The sequence below is a fragment of the Aulostomus chinensis genome, chromosome 20 (genome assembly GCF_037954235.1).
Source record: "Aulostomus chinensis isolate RoL2024-O1b breed Wild chromosome 20, RoL_Achi_v1.0, whole genome shotgun sequence".
Taxonomy (NCBI): Eukaryota; Metazoa; Chordata; class Actinopteri; order Syngnathiformes; family Aulostomidae; genus Aulostomus; species Aulostomus chinensis.
The window spans coordinates 20,667,977-20,694,342 of NC_141339.1; the positions used below are offsets into that span (position 1 = coordinate 20,667,977).

At 43.2% G+C, this 26,366-nt stretch overlaps 1 protein-coding gene across 2 annotated transcripts in view; it reads right to left on the reverse strand.

Annotated features, from left to right (window-relative positions):
- Positions 1-25,173, reverse strand: part of plcb1l (phospholipase C beta 1-like) — a 135,145-nt gene extending 109,972 nt beyond the window's left edge. For both annotated transcript variants that reach the window (XR_015110532.1, XM_086188818.1), the window contains exons 1-2: positions 24,769-25,173; positions 15,879-15,956 (exon numbers count right to left, since the gene is read on the reverse strand). Coding sequence is in view for 1 of the 2 variants with exons in the window: in XM_086188818.1 (XP_086044944.1) it covers positions 15,879-15,956; positions 24,769-24,867 (177 nt within the window). In the remaining variant the exon portion in view is untranslated. The remainder of the gene's footprint in view (positions 1-15,878; positions 15,957-24,768) is intronic.
- Positions 25,174-26,366: the final 1,193 nt, after the last annotated feature.

Below are 26,366 nucleotides of genomic sequence, written 5' to 3' on the forward strand. Positions count from 1 at the left end.
TAAATACTTTCATCCTGCACACCTTAATGCTTTATGAATGTTATCAGGCCAAACAGATCAAACTGTTGCGGTGAAATGAGTCATTTAGCTCCAGGTTGAGTGACGAGCAAAACAGTTCCCCCACATTTTTACATCCAAAACTCTAGAGTGTGGAGCTCCGGCAGAGAAAGCTGCTTCCAGTCAGTCCTCCACTGATTAACATGGGAATTAATAATTTAAAGGTGCAGCTCTCTAGACGTTTCAAACATGATCAAACCCAACGGACCAGTGAAATGGAACCTTTTGACAACATCATGTAATTCTCCAAAACCAGCGTTTTACCGCCACAAAAGTGTAAAGTTTTTGTCGGACCAGCACTGTCTAGTTAGCCCTCAGCTCACAAATATAACTCATGCTGACTAACTCAATCATGCACACTTTCAGACGTTCTTATTTCTACTCGACTGAAACGATCAAATTCTGATTGTGAAACTTTTTTAAAATTTTTGCTGGGCTTCTGTGTCAATCAGAACGGTTTCCCCATCTCCTTGTAAATTCTATCGAAAACTCTTTTGGCGCTTTAGTGAATCACATGACAGGTGGAGGAGGGGAATCTGAGAATTGAATGCTCAATTAGTTCAAGCTCCAAAGCCCAGGATGAGTCATCTAATATTTGATCTTTTTTTTTTTTTTTTTCCTTTTTTCTACCGTAAGGGAAAACACAGGGAATATGGTGCGCTGCCTTTGTGACATATACTTGGCATTGACGCAGAGGAAAATGAGCATTTCACACAGGAAGACCAATTAAGACTGGGATAACATAGTTTTCATTTCATGGGTCCCTTGTAAATAAGTTTAGATCAGCTACATCTAACCAGCCAAGGCTGTAAATATACTGGTTACTAGATAATCTCACATCAACCACTTTTTCACGCGTTCTTTGCTGGTCCATCTCAGTGGTGCTGCCAGATCGGTGCAGAGGGGAAAAAAGAAAAAAAAGAAAAAAAAAACCCACACAAAACAAGCATAAACAAGCTTGACACTTACTGATTCCGATGTGCCGCGATGCAGAACTCAACCAACTGCTCTGCTCCATCTCAGCCATGCAGATATCTAAGTGACAGCTACAACAGAGGCCCCCGCTGCACATTCAAATCTATTCAAATCGAAACGACAACTCAAACTCCAGTAAACGCAGCCTCGGGGCCTGAGAGCTACTGCAGCACTCCCGACGTATCATGGTATCAAGGTTCAAATGTTTAAGATTGGGCTTAGTGCCTGAGATGAAATTACTCCAAGCTGCCTTCGAGGGACTTAAGCAGCAGAGGAATATTTGAGTCGGGTGCTGTCAGGAAAGATGCATTGAGCTGAAGTAACGGCAAAGCGCTAATAATTGGCTTGAAGTACGAAAATATTAGTTGTAGTAGAGCAGTAATTGTCATCTCATACTGAGGAAGAAAAAGGCTGGTATATATCTATATATCTATCTATCTCTCTCTATATATATAGAGAGAGATAGATAGATATATAGATATAGAAATATATATAAAACAGACAGAAGATTTGACAAATTTGCTGCAACGTACGATGTAAAATCTGAGCAAATCAGAATGGAGGGAGCAGAGATGTGTGTTGCTTTGCAGTTTGTTATACTCAAGTCCAACTTCATAGTTACACCAGTTAAAAGTAATGTGCAATAATGAGTTGTATATAACCTACATGATTGTGAGCCGGGGGAGTCGGGTTTATAGTTTTTTCTTACAACAAAACGGTGCTTTAATGAGACGTGGGGACATTTGCAGATGCTTTTTTCTTTTTTTAATGTATTCATTCATTTGTACTGTAAACCAAACCATGAGGTCATCTTTCTCTAACACCAACTTAAGCACAGCCGTAGCCATCACACCATCACAACTAGCTCAAAATATTGCATTTGCCACTGAGCAAAAACCAAAATAGGAATGTGCAGCATTTTCAGCCGCAGTTCTCACTGGAGAGTGATCACCCCTGTTGCTTGACATTCGTTTGATCACGCCTGAAATGCACGGGGTCCGTCCACGAGGCATGACGTCAGCGGGGCAGTTTAAGAAAAAAAAAATTCAAAGCTTCTCCGCTGGTTCTATGGAGTTTTTGTCATGATAAATGCCTGGAGGACCATGTTGTCGTGCGATGAATGAGAACTAGAGATCCCTCGTGTTTGTCTTGCACAGTGAATGAGATCAGCGTAGCTGCTGCTGCTGCTAACCGATTATAAAGACTAATGGCTGCAACAACTGTCGCTACGCTAACATGAGTTGTGGACAGACCTGGTGTATTTTGTCTCTTTCTCTCTCTCTTTTTGTCTCTCTCTCTCTCTCACACACACACACACACACACACACACACACACACAAAGTTACTGTAATTTTTGGAGATCTGATGTAAAAATGTTTATCTTCTCCTCATTCTGCATGTTCTAAATTCATCTTAATACCATCTCAATTTGCAGAAGCCCTGACATCAACCCATGAGTCTACACTGTGACAGGGACTAAAGAAATGCTGAAAGAAGGAACAATCACGGGGCTGCCAGACGCCCCGAGTTCCTGAGGTAGAAAACCACCTGAAGTCAATTTACCGCCATCACTGTTAATCATTCTGCAGAGAACTGCACATCGAAATTTCATTAAAGCCCTTCTTTGGCACTTGATAGGCATCTTTGAATCTTACACACTTGAAATAATTTTTGACAATGTTCAAGCTGGTGGAACAAAGCTGAGGAGGTGAGAAGAAAGGAAGTATCATTATTGGAGTCACTCTCGTCCCTGGTTAAGTTTCCCTTCCCTCTCCTGTGACTGTGTGCAGTTGGAAAATTAAAAAAAAAAAAAACCCGGCACTTAATGTCAACCTGCGTTCTGTGTGAACTGTGTCAGATGAAGGGAATCAACACAATACTGATCATTTTTGAATAAGCGACCCTGAAATAGGCCAGCATCCATGTTATAAATACCTGGACCCACGAGACAGCAGACGCTGGATCATCCTCTTCACTCTCCTGTCATACTAGAACCCAGCAGACTGATGGAGAACCTTTGATCAGCTGGACATCAGCAAGCTGCTCTACACATGACTACTACCGGCTCTACGCCTTATACACCAAATTGTTTCATTTTGGACGATAAGTTTTACATTTACGTTTTAAGATAGCATTGCCCGTCCGTGCTGTAATTCACTTTTATATCTTTCACTCACGTTTACAAGAAAGGGCAATCAAAACTCACCTAAAACCGTTCGACGATCATCTTCACATGAACGCCGAGGAATTAAAAACATGTCCCTTCACACTCTTCTTAAAGGAAGATTATGGAAAACACACACACTGATCTTACATTGGAACCAACGCGCCATTTTCATCTAATTTTGAGATTGTAAAAATGTGATTTTGTGACCACTAATAGTGCTGTTTTTCTCTCTGGAGAAGTTTTATGAGCAAAAAAATATGTTTTCAACATGTTTGTTTGACCTCAAGGATACACATTTTGGTGTCATGAAAGTAACCATAACTTTTGTTTGTTTACCAGAATGTTTCACAGGGTACATTCAAGCCATTTAAGTACAGAAAATTACATACATTATAAAGTAGAAGGGCTGAGGTCAGGTTTTTGATTTGTCAATGTGCGAGTGATGTGCGATTTTGGAGATCGGAGAACGCAGCAGTAAGCTCTGGCTCCACAGGAAATGACGGCAAAGCGCTTCAAGCAGCCAACGAAGCTGACTTCAACACTTGACTCAGCTGATTCCCTCTCAGGCCCTCCGTCGGCACGCGTCATTCAAGGCGCCTCATTTAGGCTGCTTCAGTCTGCGATGCTTCCTCTGCCCTGCTCCCCACTCCAACCCTGCTTTACATGCTGGATCTGACTCACTCAGTGGTTACAGGGAGCGTTAACTTCATTCAGAAGAAGATAATGTCTCTGGTAAGGTGCTTACAAGAGGTTCTGACAGAACATTCCACTCAAATTTCTCTCGATCTCGGAACCCCACGGCTATGTCTTGACGACTGGGCCCCTGGGACCAAGGGCCAGTATTTTGGGGTTCCAGAGTTTCGGGGTTCTGGGGTTCTGGGGTTCCGTTTCCTCCGTTGCGAACAGATTCCGAATTTACATGCAGAATCTGTTTATAGAGTTTATATTTGTATTGACATGCTGCAGGGGAAGGCTGACTAAGACCTGAGGATGGTCGCCCACATTACATTTCTAGGTTCTACATCAGTTTCCTTCCAGAATTTGACCTGAAACCATTTCTGTCACGTAGGTGCATTTTTCCAGTGTTTGCAGTGAGCTGTGCTTCCAGCCCAGTTTGCAGCACTGACAGGAAGCTGGGCTGTGCGTTGTAAAGCAGTTTGACTTCTGTGTCTGTCGCAAAATGGGCCTGTGAAACCTGTGGTGGGACTTCATGGTGTGATGAGAGTGAGAGCAGGTCTATGGGACACCTCAGTCACGCAGCTATGATCATAATACTTTACATGTCTTGATCTGATGATTGCTTACCACAACTTGGGTAAATTAATTTTACTAGCAGATAAAAACAACAAAAAAATTAAATGATCATGTGAAATCAGTCCCCATCACTACATCAAGAGGTGATAATCCCTGCATAACAGCAGCAATGCTCCCAGAAAGAGACAAACTTATGAAGAAAGTCATTAAATTAGTGCTCCTGCTATTCTTCAGGTTTGCTGTGAATAATGTTAATATTGACTCAGGACGAATCATCACTGCCTTCCTGATGCTTCATCAATGTAATTTACAAACCCTATGAGTGCTTTAGCTTATCACTTGAATCCAGCGTGGCTCAGCGCCTTCGCCTGAGCTGCTGCCATCGTTAAATCACCTCCGTTGCCCTGGCAGACTCAGCGGAGTTGCTGAGATTCACGCTGAATAGCGTTGGCACCACTTCTGGCTGTGTGGCTCTGAGTTGTGTGTGTGAACGGACTCCAGTTGTTTAGGAGAGGAAATGAATAGAACTGTGTCTCGTGTGTGCTTGCCTGCTGGAGCATGTATTAGTTTACTGGTGGACAAGCACAGGAATTCAAAGAGTAAAACAGGACTAACTCAAGCGCAAACAAAAGCCGTCTGAAGTCGCCCAGGAACTGCTAATCCAAGAGGGTTTGGCAATGCTTGTCCTGTTCCTGTTCTTGACCCTCAGCTCTGATAAAGAGCCAGTCACTCCACAACACCATGCACCAGCCCTTCACTGCATTACACGTCCGCATTACAAAGCAAACAGGTCAACATTTCATATTCTCCTATTTCGGGGTGGCTGCCTCCAGCCAAGCAGTTGCTCATGCCACCTAATAAAAGCTAAAATAAAAACTGCGACATGGAACATAGCAGCCCTGTATTATTATTATTATTTTTTTACATTTCACTGAAGTGACATTTGTTCTCCCCCAACGACATTGTGTCATAAGGCCTGACTGTCATAACATTTAAGTGCTGCAGTGACGGTGCCTAAAGAGCAATAAATAACATGTATCCCATTCCTGTGGAGAGGCAGGCAGGGCCAATTAATAACTGCCTGCCCTCTCCTTGGGCTGGAAGCACCTGACAGCAATGCTTCACACTCTTATTACCGCTCACCTGAGGGATTTTACACAACTTGAAATGTTTTACTTCAACCTTCATATAGGATAACAGCAATAAATCATGTAAGGAACATTTAAAAAAAGACAGCGGTTATTGTTTGGTATGCATCCACTGGCCGGTTCAACTTATAAAATCTGGTTTAAGAGTTCAAAAAGTGTCATGAGGCACTGCCAAGATAAGTTTAAATGTTCGAAACAACAAACAGCTGGACTGTGTGCATCATGCCATTATTCTGAATGGTAACGCTACTCTTGAGAAACATCAGGCGCATTCATATCAAGTTCACACAAGGAGCATTAAAGAAACTTAAGCCAGAGCTCATAAAATGGCATCAGACTCACATTGGGATCTAAATTCGCCAGATAATTTGGACTGGACCCAGCTGGAGAAGCCGATCCATAAAAATGTAACAGGATGTAGAACAAAAACTGTATTTTGAGGGTTTTTTAGAAGCATCTCGATGTTTGCTATGAACAAAGTGTGTTATGATTAACTAGAGGGGACTCAGATAGCACAGCTACAGCTGACACCAGAACAAAGGAAAATAGTTTTTTTGCTCAGCTAAGTTTGGTGAAAATATGTTGTTGTTGTTTATTTTTTTTACATAATCCTGCTAACAGACGGAAAGAAAAAATAAAGATTACAGGACATTTCGCTGCCACTAGAGGTCACTGTGGAGCTGCAGAATCCCAGACCAAAAAAAAAAAGCGCCCGCGGCTTTTTCAAGAGGGAACTACCGAGCCTATGTCGCACCTCACGATCTACTAAGTGATTGTGACTAAGTGACTGTGGAGAACAGAACATTCCACTTCTTAGCTGGCAGTGTTGTGGAAACGCACAATGTTCTGTAAAAACACAGAGGCAGCAGTTGGTTCCGTGTAAACAGGCAATAATAGTAGAACCATATTTATGGCACTATTTTTGTGTTTAGTCAGGTAAAGAGTGAGTTATTTTTCAAGTTTGAGACATAATCATTACTTTGCGTGTTAACCCACTACCCTAAGTCAAGCAAAATATGTCGACTGCACTGCCATCTGCACTGAAACGCCTCCATTTTTAAAGAGAAAATTGTTGTGAGCTGCTATATTAACACTAAATCTAATATGTGAAGTCACACGTTGGTTGGCGTCCCACAGAGCTGGCTATTGTTGATAGTAGCATGATAATTTTACACCAAGCCAATCTGCAATCTCCATAAAAATCTAAATTAAACACCAGTTTTGTACCATGAAAGTGACTCCTTTTATAACTGAGCTGATTCCATCCCACATATCACACAGGGGGGCTTTTTCTGAAGTCACTTTCGTCTTTCTTCTTATTTCCCTTTTCCTTCTGTCTCTCTGGCAGTGGGGCGGATGAAATAGAGGCGGCGTGTGCCAGGCCATAACTCGGTAGGGGTCACAATTCACTTTCAGTAGATTGGCTGTAGATTTATGCCGTATATAGTGCTGACGGAGAAGGAGGGGCAGCCACATCAGTAATCACGGAAAATTGCTGTGTTGGGGGAAAGAGACGAGTGAGCTCTACTGAGTGGAGAGGTTGGTGTGTTTGGGTATTAGGCTGAACATGAAGATGCTTTACTTATGCTTGAGATTAGGGTAATTTGAAACATTCAAGAATGTCACACACACACACACACACACACACACAGTGTGAGTGGTTGTGGTCCAAGGTGAGCAGTCTTTCACCTCTGAACATAATTCAGAGCCTCATGCTGAGTGCTTGTCGAGTCAATGTCCAGAAACGCAGCTGAAACGTAAATCTCCCGCAAGAAAGCCATTTAACCTTTTTTATTATACACACCTCCTGCTCACGCCGTAACACACACAAACACACACGCTCATACGCAGGAACTCCAGCAAACAACGATATCCATTTCAAAGCAGCAACATTCTCCAGAATACGAGCGGGGGCCGAGAGAGAATGTGACATTTCCAAGGTGTGTGCTGTCGCATGGCAACTAAACCAAAAGGCTGTTAATTTGACTGAGTCAGTCCACCTCTCAGTGTTGCATAGCTCCGCCTCCTGAGAGCCGGCTCAACCAACCACTGCAAACATTATTTTTAACCACCGAAAGAAGCACCTGTTCTGAGTTGGACATTGCAGGAATGTGTGTGTGTGTGTGTGTGTGTGTGTAGGTGTTTACATATGTGACTGTGCGTTTGTGTTTGTATGTTTTAGGTTAACTGCTCTCCTGCTGCATGAGCGTTTTTTTTGTTTTCAGTCGCAGCATAATATGAACATGCATGTAAATGCAGTCAAATGAGCTGAGACTAAATTCCTCCAGCTGATCTCATGGTTACCATGGTGTTGCAGTGGCGATATGATTCCTAGTTCCTGGAGAGTGGAAACTTACTGCGTGTCACTGCAGTCATGGGTGATGTCAAGCCAGTCAGAGGTGACATCTGACTGGCTTCAAGCAAACTCAGTGCCAATCCCACCAAGAGTTTTGTTTCTTTTCTTTTTTTTATTTCCACATATAAAAATACAAATGTATACTGTATAATAATAATATAATGTGAAGGAGAACTCCCAAAAATCTCCCATGGGTTTAAAAAGTGGCAGACATTCTCCAGGCGGCCACCAGTCATAAATATCAGTTATGTCAGCATAGGAAAAGACAAAATGATGGCTTCCAAGTCATCATCATGACAGTGGACTTATGAAGGAGTGCAGGGATGAGGGGAAATGTAATAAGGGGAGGATGTTTTTCCTCCCCATCACTTTCTCCAAAAAAAAGGAGGAAAAGTTGAGGGAAAAAAAAAAGTCGTCCAGTTTAGAATAAAGTGGAAGTAAATCAGAGGAGGAAGAATAAAGTTGAAAAGTCAAATGTCAGAGAGTCAAGTGCTCTCCAGGAGCGCGAGGAGAGCGACTGACAGCTGCGCTTAGCAGGCTGAGCAAGTCCTCGTGTTGACAGCCACACTGTGTTTATGAGCCTGGAGGAGAAAGAATTTCTTTGTTGCTAAAGCAGATTCTCAAGTGCAATTTCACTAATTCATCCACGCGGGTCAGCTTTAATCTGGAAATGCAGTATAAATACGCTCTAGTCATGACACCTGTGCTCTAAATAATGGATGTCTGATGTTTTTTTTCCCCTAACAGGCCGAACTAAACGACGGGCCAGGAGCCAAGAGTGAACACCTATTTGGTGTTAAAAGGCCTTTTGTCTGAGTTCCGCTTTCTAACTTCCCTTGTGCTAAATTGACTTCCTGTGGAAAAGCGTCACCTGCATGTCAGTGCCACCCGAGCAACGTCAGACAAATACAACGGTAATTAGGGTTCCTACTTAGTTGAAGAGCATTTTTTTTAAACTTTAATTTCTATTAAGATATTTTCCTTTGCATAGATGTAACATACACATCAAAACATACAACCACAAACATAAATCAACATATGGGAGTCACTATCAAAGCAATTAGTCCATATTCCATACTCTTAAACGATGTCAGTTTGTATGGTATGGCACCGATGACACACAGATGACGTCCATCTCTTCCATCTCTCGTTAAATGGAGCCTCCTGTAGCCGTATCTTTTTCTCCTTTTTGTAAATTTCCTCTATAAGGTGGATCCACTGGTCCTTTGTAGGGGAGTCTTCCTTTCCCCATTTCTTCATGATGGCTTTTTTGGCTGCTGTCAATAGTACTTTTACCAAGTATATGTCTTCCGCTCTCTCTGGATATGCAAGAATTTTAACCAATGTATCGTGTATTATTTGCCAAAATCGTCTGATTTTATCACATTCCCAAAAAATATGCGAGTGGTCCACGTTCATTACTCCACATCCTCTCAAACAGGGTATGTTTTGGTCAACTGTTTACTCTTGATCTTGGGTGAAATAAAAAATCGTATCAGATTTTTCCAAGAGAACTCCCTCCGGATGCGCGAACTAGTGGATGTGTGGTGTATTTTCCACGTATTTAGCCACTCTTGGTTGAAGAGCATTTTTACCTCGAGGGAAAAGTTAACTTTCAATCACTATTAAGTTTTCTTTGTTGTTGTTTGGCTTTGTTTTCAAAATGTCGTGCCAAATCAGAACTTATCGTAGGACAAACCCGGACCCTGAGCCCCACTTTGGGCAACCTTGTTCCGAGCTGAATAAAAGCTATGGTATCCATTTCCTCTAGTATGGGAAAGCACCTCATCTGAACCTGTTTAGTTTATTTCCTGCTGACTTTTGACATCTGTGCTGATTCACGGTGTTCGTCACGTTCCACCGACATTTCTGATACTATTGTGTACTTTAAGCGGGATTTAAAAAAAACAACAACCCAAAAAACAACAGGGGCCACTGTGTTATGTTCATTTACATGAAGAAGACATTCACTGCACGACCAGTGTTATTGTTGGCGATGTTGTCATGGTCACCATCATTCATCACTGTCATATTACTCTGATCGTCACGCACCATTGTTATCAAATGTCTCTTTCATTATCTGTGTGTGTGTGTGTGTGTGTGTGTGTGTGTGTGTGTTCAACAGCAGAATGTTCAAGTTGCAGCAGAGAGCATTCAGACACATGAAAAACCACCAAATGGACCCTGAAACAAACACATACAAACAAGGGAGAGTTGGGACTGCAGGAGTTTACATAGCAGCGCCCTGTTTAGAAATGAAGCACGCCACAGAAATGGAGTTGAGGCTAACACTCAACATAAGAAAACCCACGTTTCAATTCAACTACATCAAACTAGATTAACAGAATCGCTCGCGTGAAGGAAGGCGGGTGAAAAATCCCATCCATGAACTTCACGGTCTGGATCAGGAATGAATAAATGGAGCTTTGAGATCACCTGCTATCTTTTTGAGGCCGTCCTGTCAGCACAAATTTACTGTGACAACAACAAAGGCATTAAGGAGCGTCTAAAGGAATCACGGAGTCCTGAGTCATCAACAATAAGGTGAGCCAGAGAGAAGCAAGGCAAGGAACGCCACATCTAAACACATCCGACACTGAGTTTCTGCGGCTGTCAAAACTAAACTTTGACTCTTTTATCTTCAAAACATCGCTGAAGTCCACTTGGGGATCGGACTCGGAGGGAAGCACTCGATACGGGCTACTTTGGCTTTAAACAGCAAAGTTCTTTCATTCATTGCCTTTGCTCATCTCAGTGGCGTCCACATAAATTAACATACTTCACATTAAAATATTATATCGCGCTTTGGCATTTGTTTTCCTGCTTACAACTAGAAAATCGGCAACTTTGTGGCAGTTTTTGCTGTGTTATGTGTTTTAAATGTCATAAAATTTGACATTCACATGGTGTACAACCCCAATCTTTCACCAAGTGCAGGACGAGAATATTGATACCACTCCTTCTATTAAATTCAGCAGAAAATGAGGGGAGAGGTTACACTCCTGTCAACTGTGCAAAACCACAACTTGTGGCTTTAAAATTTCTGTAATGGGACAATTTTCAATTGTATTTTCCTCAAATGAAATTCGACAGTTAAAAAACAGGATGGGGAAAAACAAGCTGGAGACAGGACTGGTGTGAGGAGAAAAATAAGCACACAGAGTGCCATTTCTTCTTGGTGCTGCAGTCTCCAGAGACTAAGAGGGGGGAGGAAAAAAAATTGCACCTCACCCCCACCTCCCACCCTCTTCCCTCAGTTTAAACTAGGATGCTTAGTCCACAAAAATGGAAACAGAGAGATTTAGAAATAAAGTCTTGTCTTTGACACAAGCCTGCCTCCAAGAACAGCTCTGCAGTTGAGGTAAATAAAAACCCCAGGAGCTGCTATTTGAGGAAATACGGTAATTTAAGAGCGAGGTTGAGAGGTGCTGCTGGGCAGATTTGATTTAGTTTTAGGCCCTTTGCCCTTGTTTCCAGTCTTTATGCTAAGCTCAGCTGCTGGCTGTATATTTGATGGGCAGATATGATAGCGGTATGGAATATCTCATCAGCAAATAGCTTTCCTAAAATAGCAAACAATTCCTCGAAAATTGTATGTTAGGCAGTGAGTCAGCCTGACGAGGATTTCAATTACATTTTTTGCCCAATGGAAGTGACTGATGTTTTAAGGGAAAAACTGACGTCTCTCATCGAATCCTGACTCAAGGGCAAAGTCAAATAATTGGCCTGATTACAGTGACTGGGACACTGAAGTCAACAGTGATAACGTGTGTTTGAACGTGAGCGCAGTAGGCATACCCAGTTCTTCAGTTGTGCTGTGGCTCTGAAGAATCCGAGGAATGCTTTTACTCTGCAGGCCATCAGGCCGAGTCTCTACACACACACACACACACACACACACAGAGTATACACACACTTAATAACTGGACATAGCGTTGAATCTTGGCTTACTTAAAGCGATACTTTACAGCAAGATTGTAATTTGCCTTTAAATGACTCACCGTTGAATGTGTTGAATTCACAAACACCTTCCTTCTCTCTTGCATGACTTCTTGGAGAGTCAAGAATCCTGAAAACATCAGCCATCTGTTTTTAACTGGTGGCTGATGGAGACCAACTTCTCACAATAGTAAAATGCCACTTTACAAACTGAAAAATATATGGTTTTCATATGTTGTGTACGCGTGCTTAAGAATCCATAAACACAAAGCAAACAACAAGTTTGACTTGACCGTGAACAAGCTGGAATGAATTAAACTGGTTGTGTGAGCTAGTCAGGCTCCATCTCCAAAGAATTCTGGTTTGTTTTTAGCTCAAATCAGAGTGGTAGTAGATTATTGACTATATGTGCTGAAAAGTAGACTTTATTTATCCTGGATGATATTTTTGAGAGTTTGAAGGTCTGAGAACAAACATTTCGGACCTTCTGCTGTTGTTAGCGGTCAATCTCTTTTAGCCTCAAGCTAAAAAATATGTGGCTTGGCTTGGTGTGTTTTCTGACTTGTGGTGTCACCAAGATGTCATGTGACCGGGTGGGCGAGTGGTGGTGGGTTCTTGTGCGTTCCAGACATGAAACAGTGAGTATTCGAGAGGCAAATTACACTTTGTGGGGGTAAAATATCCTTTAAATCAGCTTGAATTGCTGAAATAGATGTATTGATCCTCATTTTTTCAGTTCTGTTCCGATTCTGATATCAGAGATCTTTTGTCTTTATTTTTTTTTACCTCTATTATTGTTGTTTTTAACATTATATTCATGCTTACATCATGAGGCCCTAGTAAACCAAACATCACCTCATACTAATCCAGCAGAAAATAAAAAATAAGCACAAATGCATTCAAATTAAATGTGTTCAGAAATGTATTTTAAATGCATGTATGGAGTGGTGATGTGTCGTATGTTGTATGACATCAATTTCATGATCCTGAGCAACTTGAGGAATGGCATACGGAGCAGCACCATCATTCTGGGATCCAGTCCGTGAGTAACACCAGTACCAACTCCCAATACCCCATCTCTCGCTGTTGATCACGTGTGCAATACACAGCATCTTTAGAGACACAGTTGCATTGTTCATGGCGGCAAACAGGAATATGGTAGGCGTCTTTTCTTTCTCCCCTAATAGAGTTCTGTTCATTCTGTGCTTGGTATCAATTTGAGTTATTAGGCGTGCGTCAAGGCAGCTCTCAATGCTGAGACAAAGAACAGAGACCCACACACAGAAACACAAAAGCCTCATCATTCAAAACCTCGCCTTATGACAGTGGCACAGGAAATAATGACAAATTGATGACAAAAGGCCTCTCTCCATTCTTTTGGTGGAGAATCACACGCCATGCTTGTTATCTCTGATCTCACAAACACACACACACACACACACACACACACACACACACACACACACACACTTTTACTTCTCTGAAGCAACAGAGAATCTCAGGTTTCCATCTTTCTCTCTGCAAAAAGGCATGTTTTTCCTCATTGATGATTCACTACACACACACACACACACACTCCCACACATGCGCACGCACGCACGCACACACACACACATACATATACCTTTTTTCCCTCCTTGGTTTGATAGTGTGTAACTGTCATTTAAAGGAAGCTGTCAATAATAGGATTCTTCCTGTCTAACAGGAGTAGCAGTAACAGACACACGTGTGTGTGTGTGTGTGTGTGTGTGTGTGTGTGTGTGTGTGTGTGTGTGTATACAGTGACAAAGTCTCAGTCAGCACTCTTGCTCAAGCCTTGGCATGGCTGCAGTGAAACACCCTCACCTGGGCAAACATAAAATCAATGGCTGCTAGTAAATAGACCAGCTCAGACGGCTCTTGCTGATACGCACAAATAAAACACAAGCATCCTGGTGCCAAGTTTGAAGTTGGATTCAATTTTAAAGGAAATATGCAACAGATGAGCAGACTTACACTTATTATGTAACTACAAAAACAAAGCAAATACAAACCTACACAAGGGTTCAAGGTTAAACCAATGAGGGGAAGTTACATGCCAGAGAAGGTGACTGATAACTTCTGGTTTATTAAATTTCGGTAGGTCCTTCCTCGTTAGAAAGGAAAATCGTTGTCATAACTGAGGGGGAAAATAACACAATGAACTATGGGATATTCTCACAGGTGTCAGGTTCACACCTGCAGGTGCAGCAGTTCAGATTTCTGTCTCTTTTCCGATGCTGCTCTTTCACTGCCTTAAAACAGCTACAATTCTCTGTTGTGGGCCATTAAATAAGAACAGTTGCATTTCTTTTCCTTCCATTTTGATGCACATTTTTAATTTACATGTCTGTGTGGGAACATAGGATATGAGAAAAAGAAACATGTTTTGAGGGAGGAGTTTGTTGTCTTTTTTGAGGAGTCAGCGCTGTGATACATTTTTCATATAAGTGAATGTCCCTTACATTCAAGCTCTTGTCAAACAAGTTCGCGGAATTGTGCCTGTGGTGACATCGAGCACTGCTGTTTGTCTCTAATTACTGATACACCCCAAACAGCAACTCTGCATCTGCTCAAACATCTCGTTTACATAGCCTGCAACGGCACTGCGTCACACCGGGCCGCTCACCGGTGGAGATATAATTACAACCTCAAACTGGACAGACAAATTGCTGCATTTGTGTAACTGCAGCAAATAGAAACATGTAAGCATTTCCCTGCACAACTTCTGAAAAACCTGTTTACATCTGAATTAACTTTGCAAACCTGATTAATGTTTAATGCCATGGAACTTGTCGACAATTATCAACTGACTCTGCAGCTCCTCTTCACTTCAGCAAGTTCTGCTCAGTGCTGAACTGTCCAGCCTGCAACTGAATTCTTCTGGTTGACTCTCACTCTTCCATCGCACTGGTTTTACCCCCTGCATCAAGCTGCTCTCAGAGAAAAGCACCTGCTCAGCACCACACAGCAAACCACTGATGAACATAGGAAAGCATTTAGCAGCTAAACAGCCAGATTGTTCCCTGAGGACTTGATGCTGCTGCACAACTGCTGAACGTGTTAATGAGCAACAGTTTGCTTACGGGTTTGCCAAATCAATTTAAAAGGTGAGCCCAAATAGGGTTATGTGTGAAAGCAGAGTCTGAATATGGTGCAATATGATTTCCGGAGCAACCAAACAGCCACTTGCACCATAAAAACCCCAAATCAAATGATGTTTTTCAACAGGGATAGGTTCTGGTCCGTTTGCGAGCCCACTGCTGTGGTTTCCAAAAACTGCAGTGCTTCAAATGAAGAACCTTTTCAAATAGTCCTGTGTACCATGATAATTAATTATCACGAATGAATTCAAACCCCCTTGGAATCCGACAGCTGAGCCACATCAAGAGGCAAGATCGTGATGTAGGACTACTCTATAGGAAAACACAAAGGTCAATTATATTTCTGTGCCCTCAGGTGCATAATATATTCCAAATACATGTTCTGATAAATGCCAACCAATATGGGGAGGGGGAGGGGTGGCCCTTACTGTGCACGAAGAGCATTCCGAATGGCAAGAGCACTGAGGCAACAACCCATGCTTTAAACGTGTAGAGAGCTACATGTTTGGATTGGCTTTTGTCACGCTGTAAAGCCCCACATTGCACTTCAATGCCCTCGTAGATGTGTGCACTCGCAGTAGCTAGCTAGATGTACACCATGGCATTCTGATCATTTGATGTTTGCCTCTTCAGTATCGACAGTAGATAGAAATCATCACTGCTTCTTAGATAACTATGGGCTCCTCTTGCCCTCTAAAAAGCCTTAAAGAGAGGAGTCTTTTTGTTCTGCTGTAGTATCGTCAGTCTGACTCAGGAAAATAATGGATTAGGACTGAATCCTGTGTTCCGTGTCAAATTTACTTGTGCAAGCTAACTGTAATGTTTGGCCAGCCTACATCCGTTTATTTGCAGTGACTCACCTTGTTCTGGTCGGTCCAATACAGGAAGTAACCTTTGGGGTCGACCGTTAGTGTCACCGGGGTCACAGTAGTAGAATCCTAGAATAAAGCAAGAAAAAGATGGAGTCAATGGCCATTTTAATATAGAGATTCGAACCTGTCCCAGCTGAAATGCCACACCATATGTGGCAAGACTGGATTTGGGTATTCTCCCAATAGAAGTGTCCCAGAGAAACTTAATAGCAACATTGCTTTTGTCTGAAGTGTCACAGGAGCACACGAGGTAGAATAATCTCAGTGTGGATCAATTGCTTTCTCAAAACAAAGTATTGTTTCGTACCCTACAAGGTCTTCAAACAGTGCAAAAGGCTCCCTAAAAAGGTCTGGAAACAAAAAAGAAAGAGGATTCAAGCAATGTTGTGCAGTCCCCCCCCCCCCCCCCCCCCCCCGTCAACTTAATAATCAATATCGAAGAGAAAAATCTCCTTCAAGATTGTGGCTTCATGTTTAACCAAGCTCCTCTTGAAGAGTGTATATATACAAACACCTCCATACAGATCTGACCCAGGAGGGAATGGAAAGTAGAGGACACATTGTTGTAGCCCTTGCCAATACCTAAGAACCCATTCCACTCAAGCTTGGAACAATACCATGAGGACCTGCAACTTCCTTTAGGAATTTTCCACCAAGTTCAGGTTAAGGGTCTTCTTAGGTTACAAATATTCAAGAAGTGTTTGTTGGAGAGCAGCCGCACAAATTCAGTGTCACAATTCTCGTTGGCTTTTATGGCTCTTTGCTGGAATGAACCCAGGTCTTGGCGGTGTAAGAACATTCGGTCAACAGCCAGGAAAAGACCTTTGACAGTTCCCTGAAGACACAAAGCTTCTTGGCTTAGTAGAGTGGACATATCTTGGATTCCAGAAGAATTCAGAGCCCGAAGACCGGTCACCCTTATGCAGCATTGTCCTGCATGGATACGCAATGCTCTCAACATAGAGTGAGTCCTCTGGAGGGTTTCTTGAAACGGCAGCTCCAGGTCCACAAAGCCAGCTCAGGTTTCCAGAAGACATCGCAATCACGCCACTCAACACAGACATGGTTTTATTGTTTTGGTCTCAAAGCAAGTGGTCCTCCTGGAATTCAATATCTTGTGGCAAGACTGGGCTAAATCTAATACATAGATCTTGTTACAGAGTGCTGGATCAATGACTGGACAGCCTTCTTGGCGGCAGTCAAAGTTGGGTGCCGGTGCTTTTCGGATCATTAATTACAGCAAATTTCTTGCAGTAAAAGGATAGCTGTGCAGTAGAAGAACCAAGATCTTTTGGTTGCTGTGGATGCAGAGGGGTTCTCTTAAGCAGAGCTGCTTTGACTCAAATGGGCAGCTTAAAGTCTCTAGCTGGGACAACAATACGATTATGTCCTCTGATTCAAGACCCGATACAGTGGAGATGTGTCATTAGGACAAGTACACCAGAAGTTACAATCTCATCAAAATGGCTTTTTATTCTCTAAACATGCACATAGTCTTCTTGGGTTCTTTCCCAGCCCTGGACACAAATGAACAAAACCTGGTGTGAGTACTGTTGTGAACTGCAGGTTGTTTCACAGCTCATGTTTCCATTTATTTTTTCTCTTTTAACACACAAATGCTTTCCCACAGTCTCGACCTACGGACAACTCCAAGCCTCCCACACACACGCAAATACACAGACACAGAGACACACACACACACACACAGTGTGACCCTGAGGCATACATGGCAACGCCAGATATTATTGGACACTTCTATAAAAAGACCAAGCCTTTGCTTTTTTCCTGTGTCCACAGTGGCTGTAGTTCACCTTAACAGTCGCATATTGTCCTCCCCAATCAGCCATGGCTGCCAGATCAGAGAGATGAAGATCGTATTTGCTGCACAGAGCGGGAGAATCTTCAAAGCGCCTCGATCAGCCTTCTAATGATGTCCCTATCACAGCGTTGGGCGATAGAGCTAATGGTCTGCATCTGCTGCACGCTTGTCATATTTGGGTGAGGCCCGATGTGACACACAGTGTAGGATATCATCAAAGAGTTGACATTAAAGGAGTCAAACTCTTGTGTTGGGGTGTAGGGAACCATTTGTGCTGTAGAATCATTGCACAGCGTGTCTAAATAAGACAATAACAGTTTACGAAACCTGGTGTGCCTCGATGCTGGAAATGATGAGCTGTCATAGGCACAGGCACTCGCTATGGTGACATTTGCTATGGCAACCCACCATTCCCGTGAAATCTATTGGAGACTCAAGGGAATCGTTAGGGCTCTGTTCACGTGATTGCACAATCTTTGCAGGCTTGATTGAATGACGAAAGACACAGCTCATACCATTGAATGCATCCACCGTACATGGACTCAACATAGAGCATGTGCACCCTGCGGGCGGGAAAAAAGCTTCATTTGTTAAATAGATTGTTAGATTGGGCGTCTCTAGTATCACTGCAGTATAATCTCTCTTCATCATCTCAGGTTACAGTCTGTAACCCACTTTCTTCCATTTAGCTTTTACAGATGAGTACCTCAGCCATCTATCACGAGGACATGAATTACTCCGAGAAGAAGAAGTTGCTGTTGTTTTCAATCCTTCAATAAGTTGGTGACGTCAGAGAAAGACAGAAGACGTCTGTGCCATTTTTATTTTGTTAGTGCTTCATGTTTCCCCTGTTTCTATTAGTTTTTGTTTCCAACTGTGGCCAATTTGAAGTGTACGGTGGAAATGCCGCAAAAAGGAAAATTTGCAACCAGGTTTCTTTCCATCAATTGGAGTGAATAAATGCTACCAAGTGATGGCGCTATAGGCAACTTCATGCATGGCTGTGGCTTTAACAGACGGAGAAGAAGAAGACAAGCAGCCTTTGAGGATATGGTTTCAAGCTCTCGTTTTATGAGTGCACTCTTTAAAAAAAAAAAAAAAAAAAAAAAAAAAACCTCCCCAACGGAGTTTACTTGAGGGCGTTTTTCTCAAATTTTTGCCATTTCCTTCAACCCTTCCTAAAGTGATGCTTCAAAATACACATTTAAAATACGCTGATGGAAACTCAACTCCTGAGTACGACCCATCATTGTTTGTACCCCATGTCCATTTATACGTTGCATGTTCTGACTTGTTTTGCCGCATTTATTTCAGTGAAGCGCATGTGATTTGCTTAATGACGTGAGAACAATCATTGTCACCAGCTTCTTTCTTAATGTCCCTGCACTCCATGGCCACCACTTGAAACACATTAAGTCGTTATGGACTCTCAGTGAAAATGTTCCCATGGGTGTACACATTAAAGAAAAACATGTGTACTTAAACCATCATGGATCTGACTTTCAAGTGATTTTCTAGGATAAAAAAAACTTTGGTTCTTTTTTCTTTATTTTTTTAATTGCTAACCAGCACGGATCTCTGGATAACTCCTGATCTCTGTTTCTGTGCCTAAATAACATGAAAAATAAGTGAAAGACAAGAAATGACAGGACGAAGGACCTTCACTGCTGCAGGAATGACTCAGCCTTGATGTCAGTGGTCCATGCAGGAGCAGGTGAGCTACGGGGGCACCCCGATAAAAAACATTGCTTCAAACGTAATGAGACATACTGTTCCACAGAGCTGCAGGGCACACGACACTGGCGCTCCTCACAAACCAGTTAAACACACAACACTGTCTTCCAAAACAGGTGCAAAATGATGTTGTTGTTTTTTTATTGCTTGGATTTACACACAAAAACACGGAGCGTAGTTTCAAACACGCATGTTCAGTAAGTCTCAAACACGTGTCTCTCTTTGGAGCTTCCCAAAAGGTGAAGAAAGAGTTTTTCAAAATTAACAACCTTGGATGTGAGCCACCCAGAGCCTGTGGAAGTCAAATGCCAAAAATCCGGTCCCTGGATATTTTCAGTCTGGGCTTATTAACAAACATACACAGTTGACAGAAGCCTCATATATTACACTCACTCGCCAATTTATTAGATACCTAAATAAAGAACGCAACAGCAGTGCAATAAATCCTCCTTTCATGTGGATGATAATGATCCGTTTTTATTGAATCTGTGTGACAGGAGAGGTGATTCATTTTGGAGGTTGTCATTTGTGGAGCTGTTGAACTGCTCTGGAAATATGAATAATTTGTCCATTCAATTTATAGATGTAGGTGTAAAAAAGCAACAGCGCAAAGGGAGGATTTATATCAGGGTGGTTGTATTATACTGCATTGGTTCCATTCAGGTGTGCCCAGTAAACTTTCAGGTGTAAATTCAATTAACTGGTTTGAGGATTTGTCATTAATGGTGAGTAACTGGGGAGCAGCAGAGCAGCGGCTTTCTTTTGGCAAAAATAAAATCGGATTAGCGACTGGCTTAGAAAAGTACAAACACCCACAGGGAACTGATCCCAAGCAGGAGATGCCGCCATTATTTCTCCTGAAGAGTGTGTGTAGCATTAGCCACCGCCTGAGGGGGAACAGATTTCTGTTCTCTATACTAATGACAAACTCCACCCCGTTTATGGGATTTCAGGATCCCCTGTTGAGCCACATAATGTCCTATTCAATATGTGTCCTACCAAAAGCCCACGGTGACCCAACGTCATCTCGGCTCTGTTAGTCGGTGATCTTTAGGATGAACGCTCCCTAGAATACCTCCCTACTCTCCTCCTCCACACCGCTGCTGGATGTGAGAATGATTTGAAAATGATAATAATACTCGCAGCCCACAGCAGTTTCAGGAGCTTCAGCCAGGTGTCGTGTGTGTGTGTGTGTGTGTGTGTGTGTGTGTGTGTGTGTGTGTGTGAGGTGAGAGAGGTCAAGGAATTTGTTTTTGTATTTTCTTTCCAGATGCACACATTGTCCACAAAATGTTGGGGGGGGGGGGGGGGGGTTAAAGACTGTTGCTCCATCCTGAGACAGTAAAAACCAGAAGCTTAGAAGCTGTCAGAGTGTTAATGACCCCACCAGAGGTCAAATGACTTCCCACCAGTCAGTTAGAACTCAAGAAGTCAAGCACCTCATGTACGACTGGCGTCCTACAGCGCAGCGGAACTCACCGAGTGTGATGCGTCACGCCTCAGATACCCCTGCTGGAGGTTTGTTGGCTGCTGTAACTGAAATAATGACTCGGGATGCAGGATATATCAGAGCTGACGTCACTACCAGTCTAGTTTATAAGCTTTTCCAAATGTTTCTTGTTTTGTTTTTCTTTTTGATGCCCCCCCCCAAATCAAGCAGTCCTGGTCATTGCTCCGCCCCCTCTGCTGATGTGGTAAGCAACTGGGACGACCACGCGCTTCCTCTGGTACGCGCCGAGTCGTCAGACGCATCTTTAAACGCGGGAGGCTCGCAGTACTCCTCTCAGTCCCTGGTATCCTGACTGACCAGAGGAGGCGCTACTGCAGCGACGCAAGCCCTCAGACAACAGGGCCTGTGTGGAGGCCCAAACCAGGTCGGAGGAGCTGAACCAGCAGCCCCCATGTTGATAGGCAACACAACAGACCACTGGCACCCACTGAAGAAAAGCATGACTTTTTTTTCAAATTCACAAGGTTTACATGTGAGTTTTAGAATGTATAAAGTGTAAATATCACATAAACTTGATTTTATATTGATTGCATTGACGTCAGTAAATCGGCTACAGCAGCATGTTACCGCTGGTCGTCAGTAACAGCAAAACTAGAAGTTCAGTTTAGTTGAGCCGGACCCAGAGGTCTGGTTTAACTCACTCTGAGACGATTAATAGAAAGGACCCATTATCAGCTTTGGTGTTTACACCTGTGCTATTCCTGTCATGTCTGTTATGAAAAGGGCCTATTAGCTAAGAGTTAATGGAACAGTGCAAGTTGTCATCAAACACAAAAACAACAGATCATCTGGCTGATTTTCAAAATAAAACGCCAAGAGTCACACAGTCAGAGGATTTTTAGCGCCGACTGCCAGACATTCATCCGAGAGGTTGAAAAACACAAAGCTAGCAGACTTAGCTGTGTTAGCTTTGCAGACTGACCACGATTAAAAGAGACAAAAGAAACCCTCAAACAATTCAAGCCCTCTTATCCATGCACCAAAGCACCAAAGCGTGGAGAAACTTCAGAGAAACAACTTTCCTGTCTCAGCTGATGTTCAACTGTGTGACAACATCTGTCACTCCAACTGAAACGAAGCAAACACACATCTGGAGAAAAGCAATCTATTAAAGATTGTATGCAGCAGAATATGGGAATTGTCTGTTGCTTGTACAGTTTCTTGTTAAGAGAGGTTAGACTGGAGCCAGAAATCCAACACCACAATGAGACAAAATTGATTTATTTCAAACCTCTCATGCTCAAGATTCACCACAGCCTCTTCTCTCCCTCTCAGCCTGTCTCAGTATTCCTCTGTGATTCTTTCCATGAAATGATACAGAGAGGAAAGAGGAAGGAAGGAGTGCCTGGGAAATTAAACAAAGAAAGTATCTGTGCGTGTTTTTTTTTAAAAGGCGTGTGTATTTTCACAGGAAAGACCTGGTGGGCATTTGGTGGAAGAGATAGGCCCACATCCACAAACGACAGTACACAAACACGGCTGTTAGGGGAAACAGACACACACCCGTCTCACAGCAAACCACCCTTAGACCAGAGGAGGTTCGCGGCCATTAATTACAGGAATATTCACGTTTTCAAGATCGATGATTGATGGGGTGGTACGTCAGCGCAAGATGTACCCTCTGCCATCTGCACTGACCGCATTCGCACTCCTTTAACGCTGCTGCGCCACCGCCATCTGCCCTGCGCTTGAATCACCTGAGACCTCACAGATGAGGACCGTTTCCCTGCTGCAGGGTCTTCAGGAGCCTCCATTTGAATGTATGGCGAAGTTAGAAAACGTCACTCGTGTCAGACTCACACAACTGAATAGTTTATGATACCAAATATCTGACTGACTGCCCGGTTTATTGATCTGTGATGAGATTTTACGTCACGGCCGTGGAAGATGTTTACAGGTGCACACACCTCTGCACTTTCATCACGGTTTCTTAAGAGCCTGAACATATTGAGAGTTTTATGGAGCTGAAGGCAACACGAGGCTATAAGATTCGATAGGGTCACCCACCAAATAAAAATGCTGAATTCTTTTTTTCTTTTTTTTTTGGAAGATTTAATCAGAGTTTCAAGTCAGCAGGAGCCCGGTCTGAAGGCTTTTTTTAAGCCAGGCAGCGTGTCAAGGCAGAGGTGATGATAAGAATGTTTTGAATTGGCCACAAATCTCCACCTTGACTACATTCAGGGTTGAAATTCATCATTTATTGGGGCTGCGTATCGAATTTCAATACCATTACGGTTAACAGCTGTATAGCTTCAGTGCCACTGAGCTTCAGGAAATCTCCAAGTGGCATTTTAGTGACTGGGTTCATATTTTTGTCTTATGAGGCTGTGTTGAGTGTGTGAAAACACAAATAAAATATAGATTTGTGACATAATCTTACACTGCAAAGGAACATTTCATTTAGAATTGAAAAAAAAAAAAAGTTTCATTCAGGAACTACTATCAAAAGTAAGGTGCCAGTGGTGAATATTCTCAAAGTCTTATTCTTTATCAATAAGGCCCAACGATAAAAGTACTATCAGCGAAACGTACTTTGAATGTAAGAACACAATTTAAAGTTAGATGTATTAAACATTAATACCTTTATTGGCCTGTGTTTCATGGCGTCAAGATATTTTCCACATGGGAAACTGCTGAATAGTTCAATCAACAATTCATACATAACAGTAAAATAGTTTTATAGTGGAATTAATCGTCCAGGAAATTGGCTTCGTGTGTCCTTTTAAGAGCGTTTGATGACAGCGGGACAAAAGGATAATGATGCAAATACACTCCTTTACAAGAATGATTATCTCTTCATTCTTACGATCAAAAAACAAAAATAAAATAATCTTCCATGAATAAAAAACAATATTAAATTAACACCAAGACATGTAGCTGACATGCTGAAAACAAAAACAGATGGAGATAATTTGCTCAGAAAAATGATTGTTCATATTTAGTTTATAATAAATTGATATAATAATTGTTCTGAAAGACTGACGGTGCATTTTATGCATAAAAAACCCCCTGATCAGCTAATGATCAAAATACCGGTGAGATGATATATCGGTCAGATTGTGTCACAATCGTCCTGCACCGAGGTGTGAGAAACCAGAGGAGTGGAGAAGAGGAGCTGCACAAAGTCAGACAACAGAGATGAAGAGTTTGTGTTTGTGTGTGTGTGTGTGTGTGTGTGTGTGTGTGTGTGTGTGTGTGTGTTTTGTTCAGTTTTGTTGGGCAAAGATGCTTTGTGTTGATAGGCAACACGTGACTGGTTTTACTGGCGACAAGAGAAAATCAATGGTAATCAAGGTCATTTCTATAAGAGTCCGACCATAAAAGCACGCACGCACACAAACACACACACACACACACACACACACACACACACACAAACACACACACACACACACACACACACACACACCAGTCAGCTGTTGCCGCTCCGATCCCTGCCACACGCGTTCATCTGATTTAATTGATAATTGAAGGGAGAAGAAGAAGGAGGGAGAAAGTGGGGGGGGGGGGGAGTGGGGGGTGGAGTGGAGGAGGGGGTTGTTCAAATGTTCAGTTTGATTAAATTAGTCTCTCGCGCGCGCACCTACACCCACGATGAATGAAGGAAAAAGGTAAACAAAGACACACATGTCAGCGACACGAACGCACGCCACCTCTGACTGCGACCACCGACCAGCAGCTGACTGCTCCATCCACCCCGCCACTGTTGCACGAGTGGATTGTGTAATAGTGACACATGCATGCAAATAAAGCGTGCAAGAGATCACCAGACAGCGAACGGGATCCGCTGCCGGGGCTCCCCGGCCGTTACTTACATCATCCCATTTCATAAATTTGTTGCCCTTTCTGAGGCTCTCTGGCACCGACACCGGCTTGAGCTGCAGCGCGTGAACTCCTGGCTGTGCCCCTGCCATTGACTCATCTACTCTTCTGGACGCCCGGCGGAGACTGGAATGGAGTCACTTTGCTTCACTCTGTATTCTACTCTCGCTTCTCTTCCTCCCCGTTGAGATCTTCCTTCAGAAAGCGGGCAGACACAAGCCCACTACTGCTGCCAGTATGTCATGCCCGCATTGACGGCGGCTGTGGCGCGTCTCGGGTTTTTTGGAGAGACGTGGAGGAGGACGCAGGCGCAGCGGACAGGAGCCACTGACTGACTGAAGGACGGACGGACTGACTGACTGAGAGACATGCGGCTACCGCGAAGACGAGGAGCGAGAGACAGGGAGAGAGAGAGGGAGGGAGAGAGAGAGGGAGGGGGGTTATCTGAATGAGTTGCATGTACGAGTCAGTGCAGGGACACTCGGGATCGATGGTTGAAGTGATCTAGCGCCTCCGTGCGTCCGAGGCAATACAGGACCCGTGATGGAAGGGAACGAACCCCTCAGGAGTCTCTGCTGCGAGCCGCCCAGCGGGAGGACAGAATGTTCAGGTGTCTGTTTAAAAAAGCCATGTATTCTCAGTGTGCAGCCTGCTCCTGCTTGTATTTTTTTTTTGGGGGGGGGGGGGGGGGGTCAGCCAGCACACATATGGATGTGATATACCCGAGTTATTATTGTGAGTCTGGTCTTGTCTCCCACTTCACACAAACACACTACCAGGGCTCAGCCCAGCAGGAGTGTGAGGAGGGATAACTGGCCCAGAACCAGGCCTGAGGGTCAGGTGGGTGATGGAGACACTACCAGCAGCAGTAGTAAGCAGTCACATGAGATGTCTCACCAACTCACCAAGATGAATATTCTTGGAGGCTTCAGAAATTGCAAAACGCAGCTTGGAGCGAAAAGGAGCTCGTCTATGAACAACAGAAAACCGTCTGCAGCACCGTTTTACAAAGTGTCAGCGTCCTCTTTGTCCAGCCTCATGCTTGATGATCCACACACACTTTGATTTGATGTCAATGCAGCCAGCGACCGTGGACAGCTTATGAACTCATGCATTCCGGTGACCTCATTTGCACGAGCTCATGTACCATCTTTCTTTCCATCCATCCATCCATCCACACATGTATGGCTGACTGTTCTGAATTCTGGCGTCAGCAAGAAGGGACACAGGAGTGATTCCAAGACTTCCAACATCGATTCATCTTACATTTTATAATTTAAAATTGCGCTAAATTTAAACGTTAGAATCCATCCATTTTCTACCACTTATCCTATTAAGGGTCGTGGGGGGGTGGAGCCTATCCCAGCAACCTTCAGGCGAGAGGCGGGGTTCACCCTGGACGGGTCACCTGTCCATCACAGGGCCAACACATAGAGACAGACAACCATTCACACTCACAGTCACGCCTACGGTCAATTTAGAGTATCAATCAGCCTCGTCCCCTCTTGATGTCTTTGGACTGTGGGAGGAAGCTGGAGTACCAGAGAGAACCCACACAGGAACAGGGAGAACATGTAGACTCACACAGAAA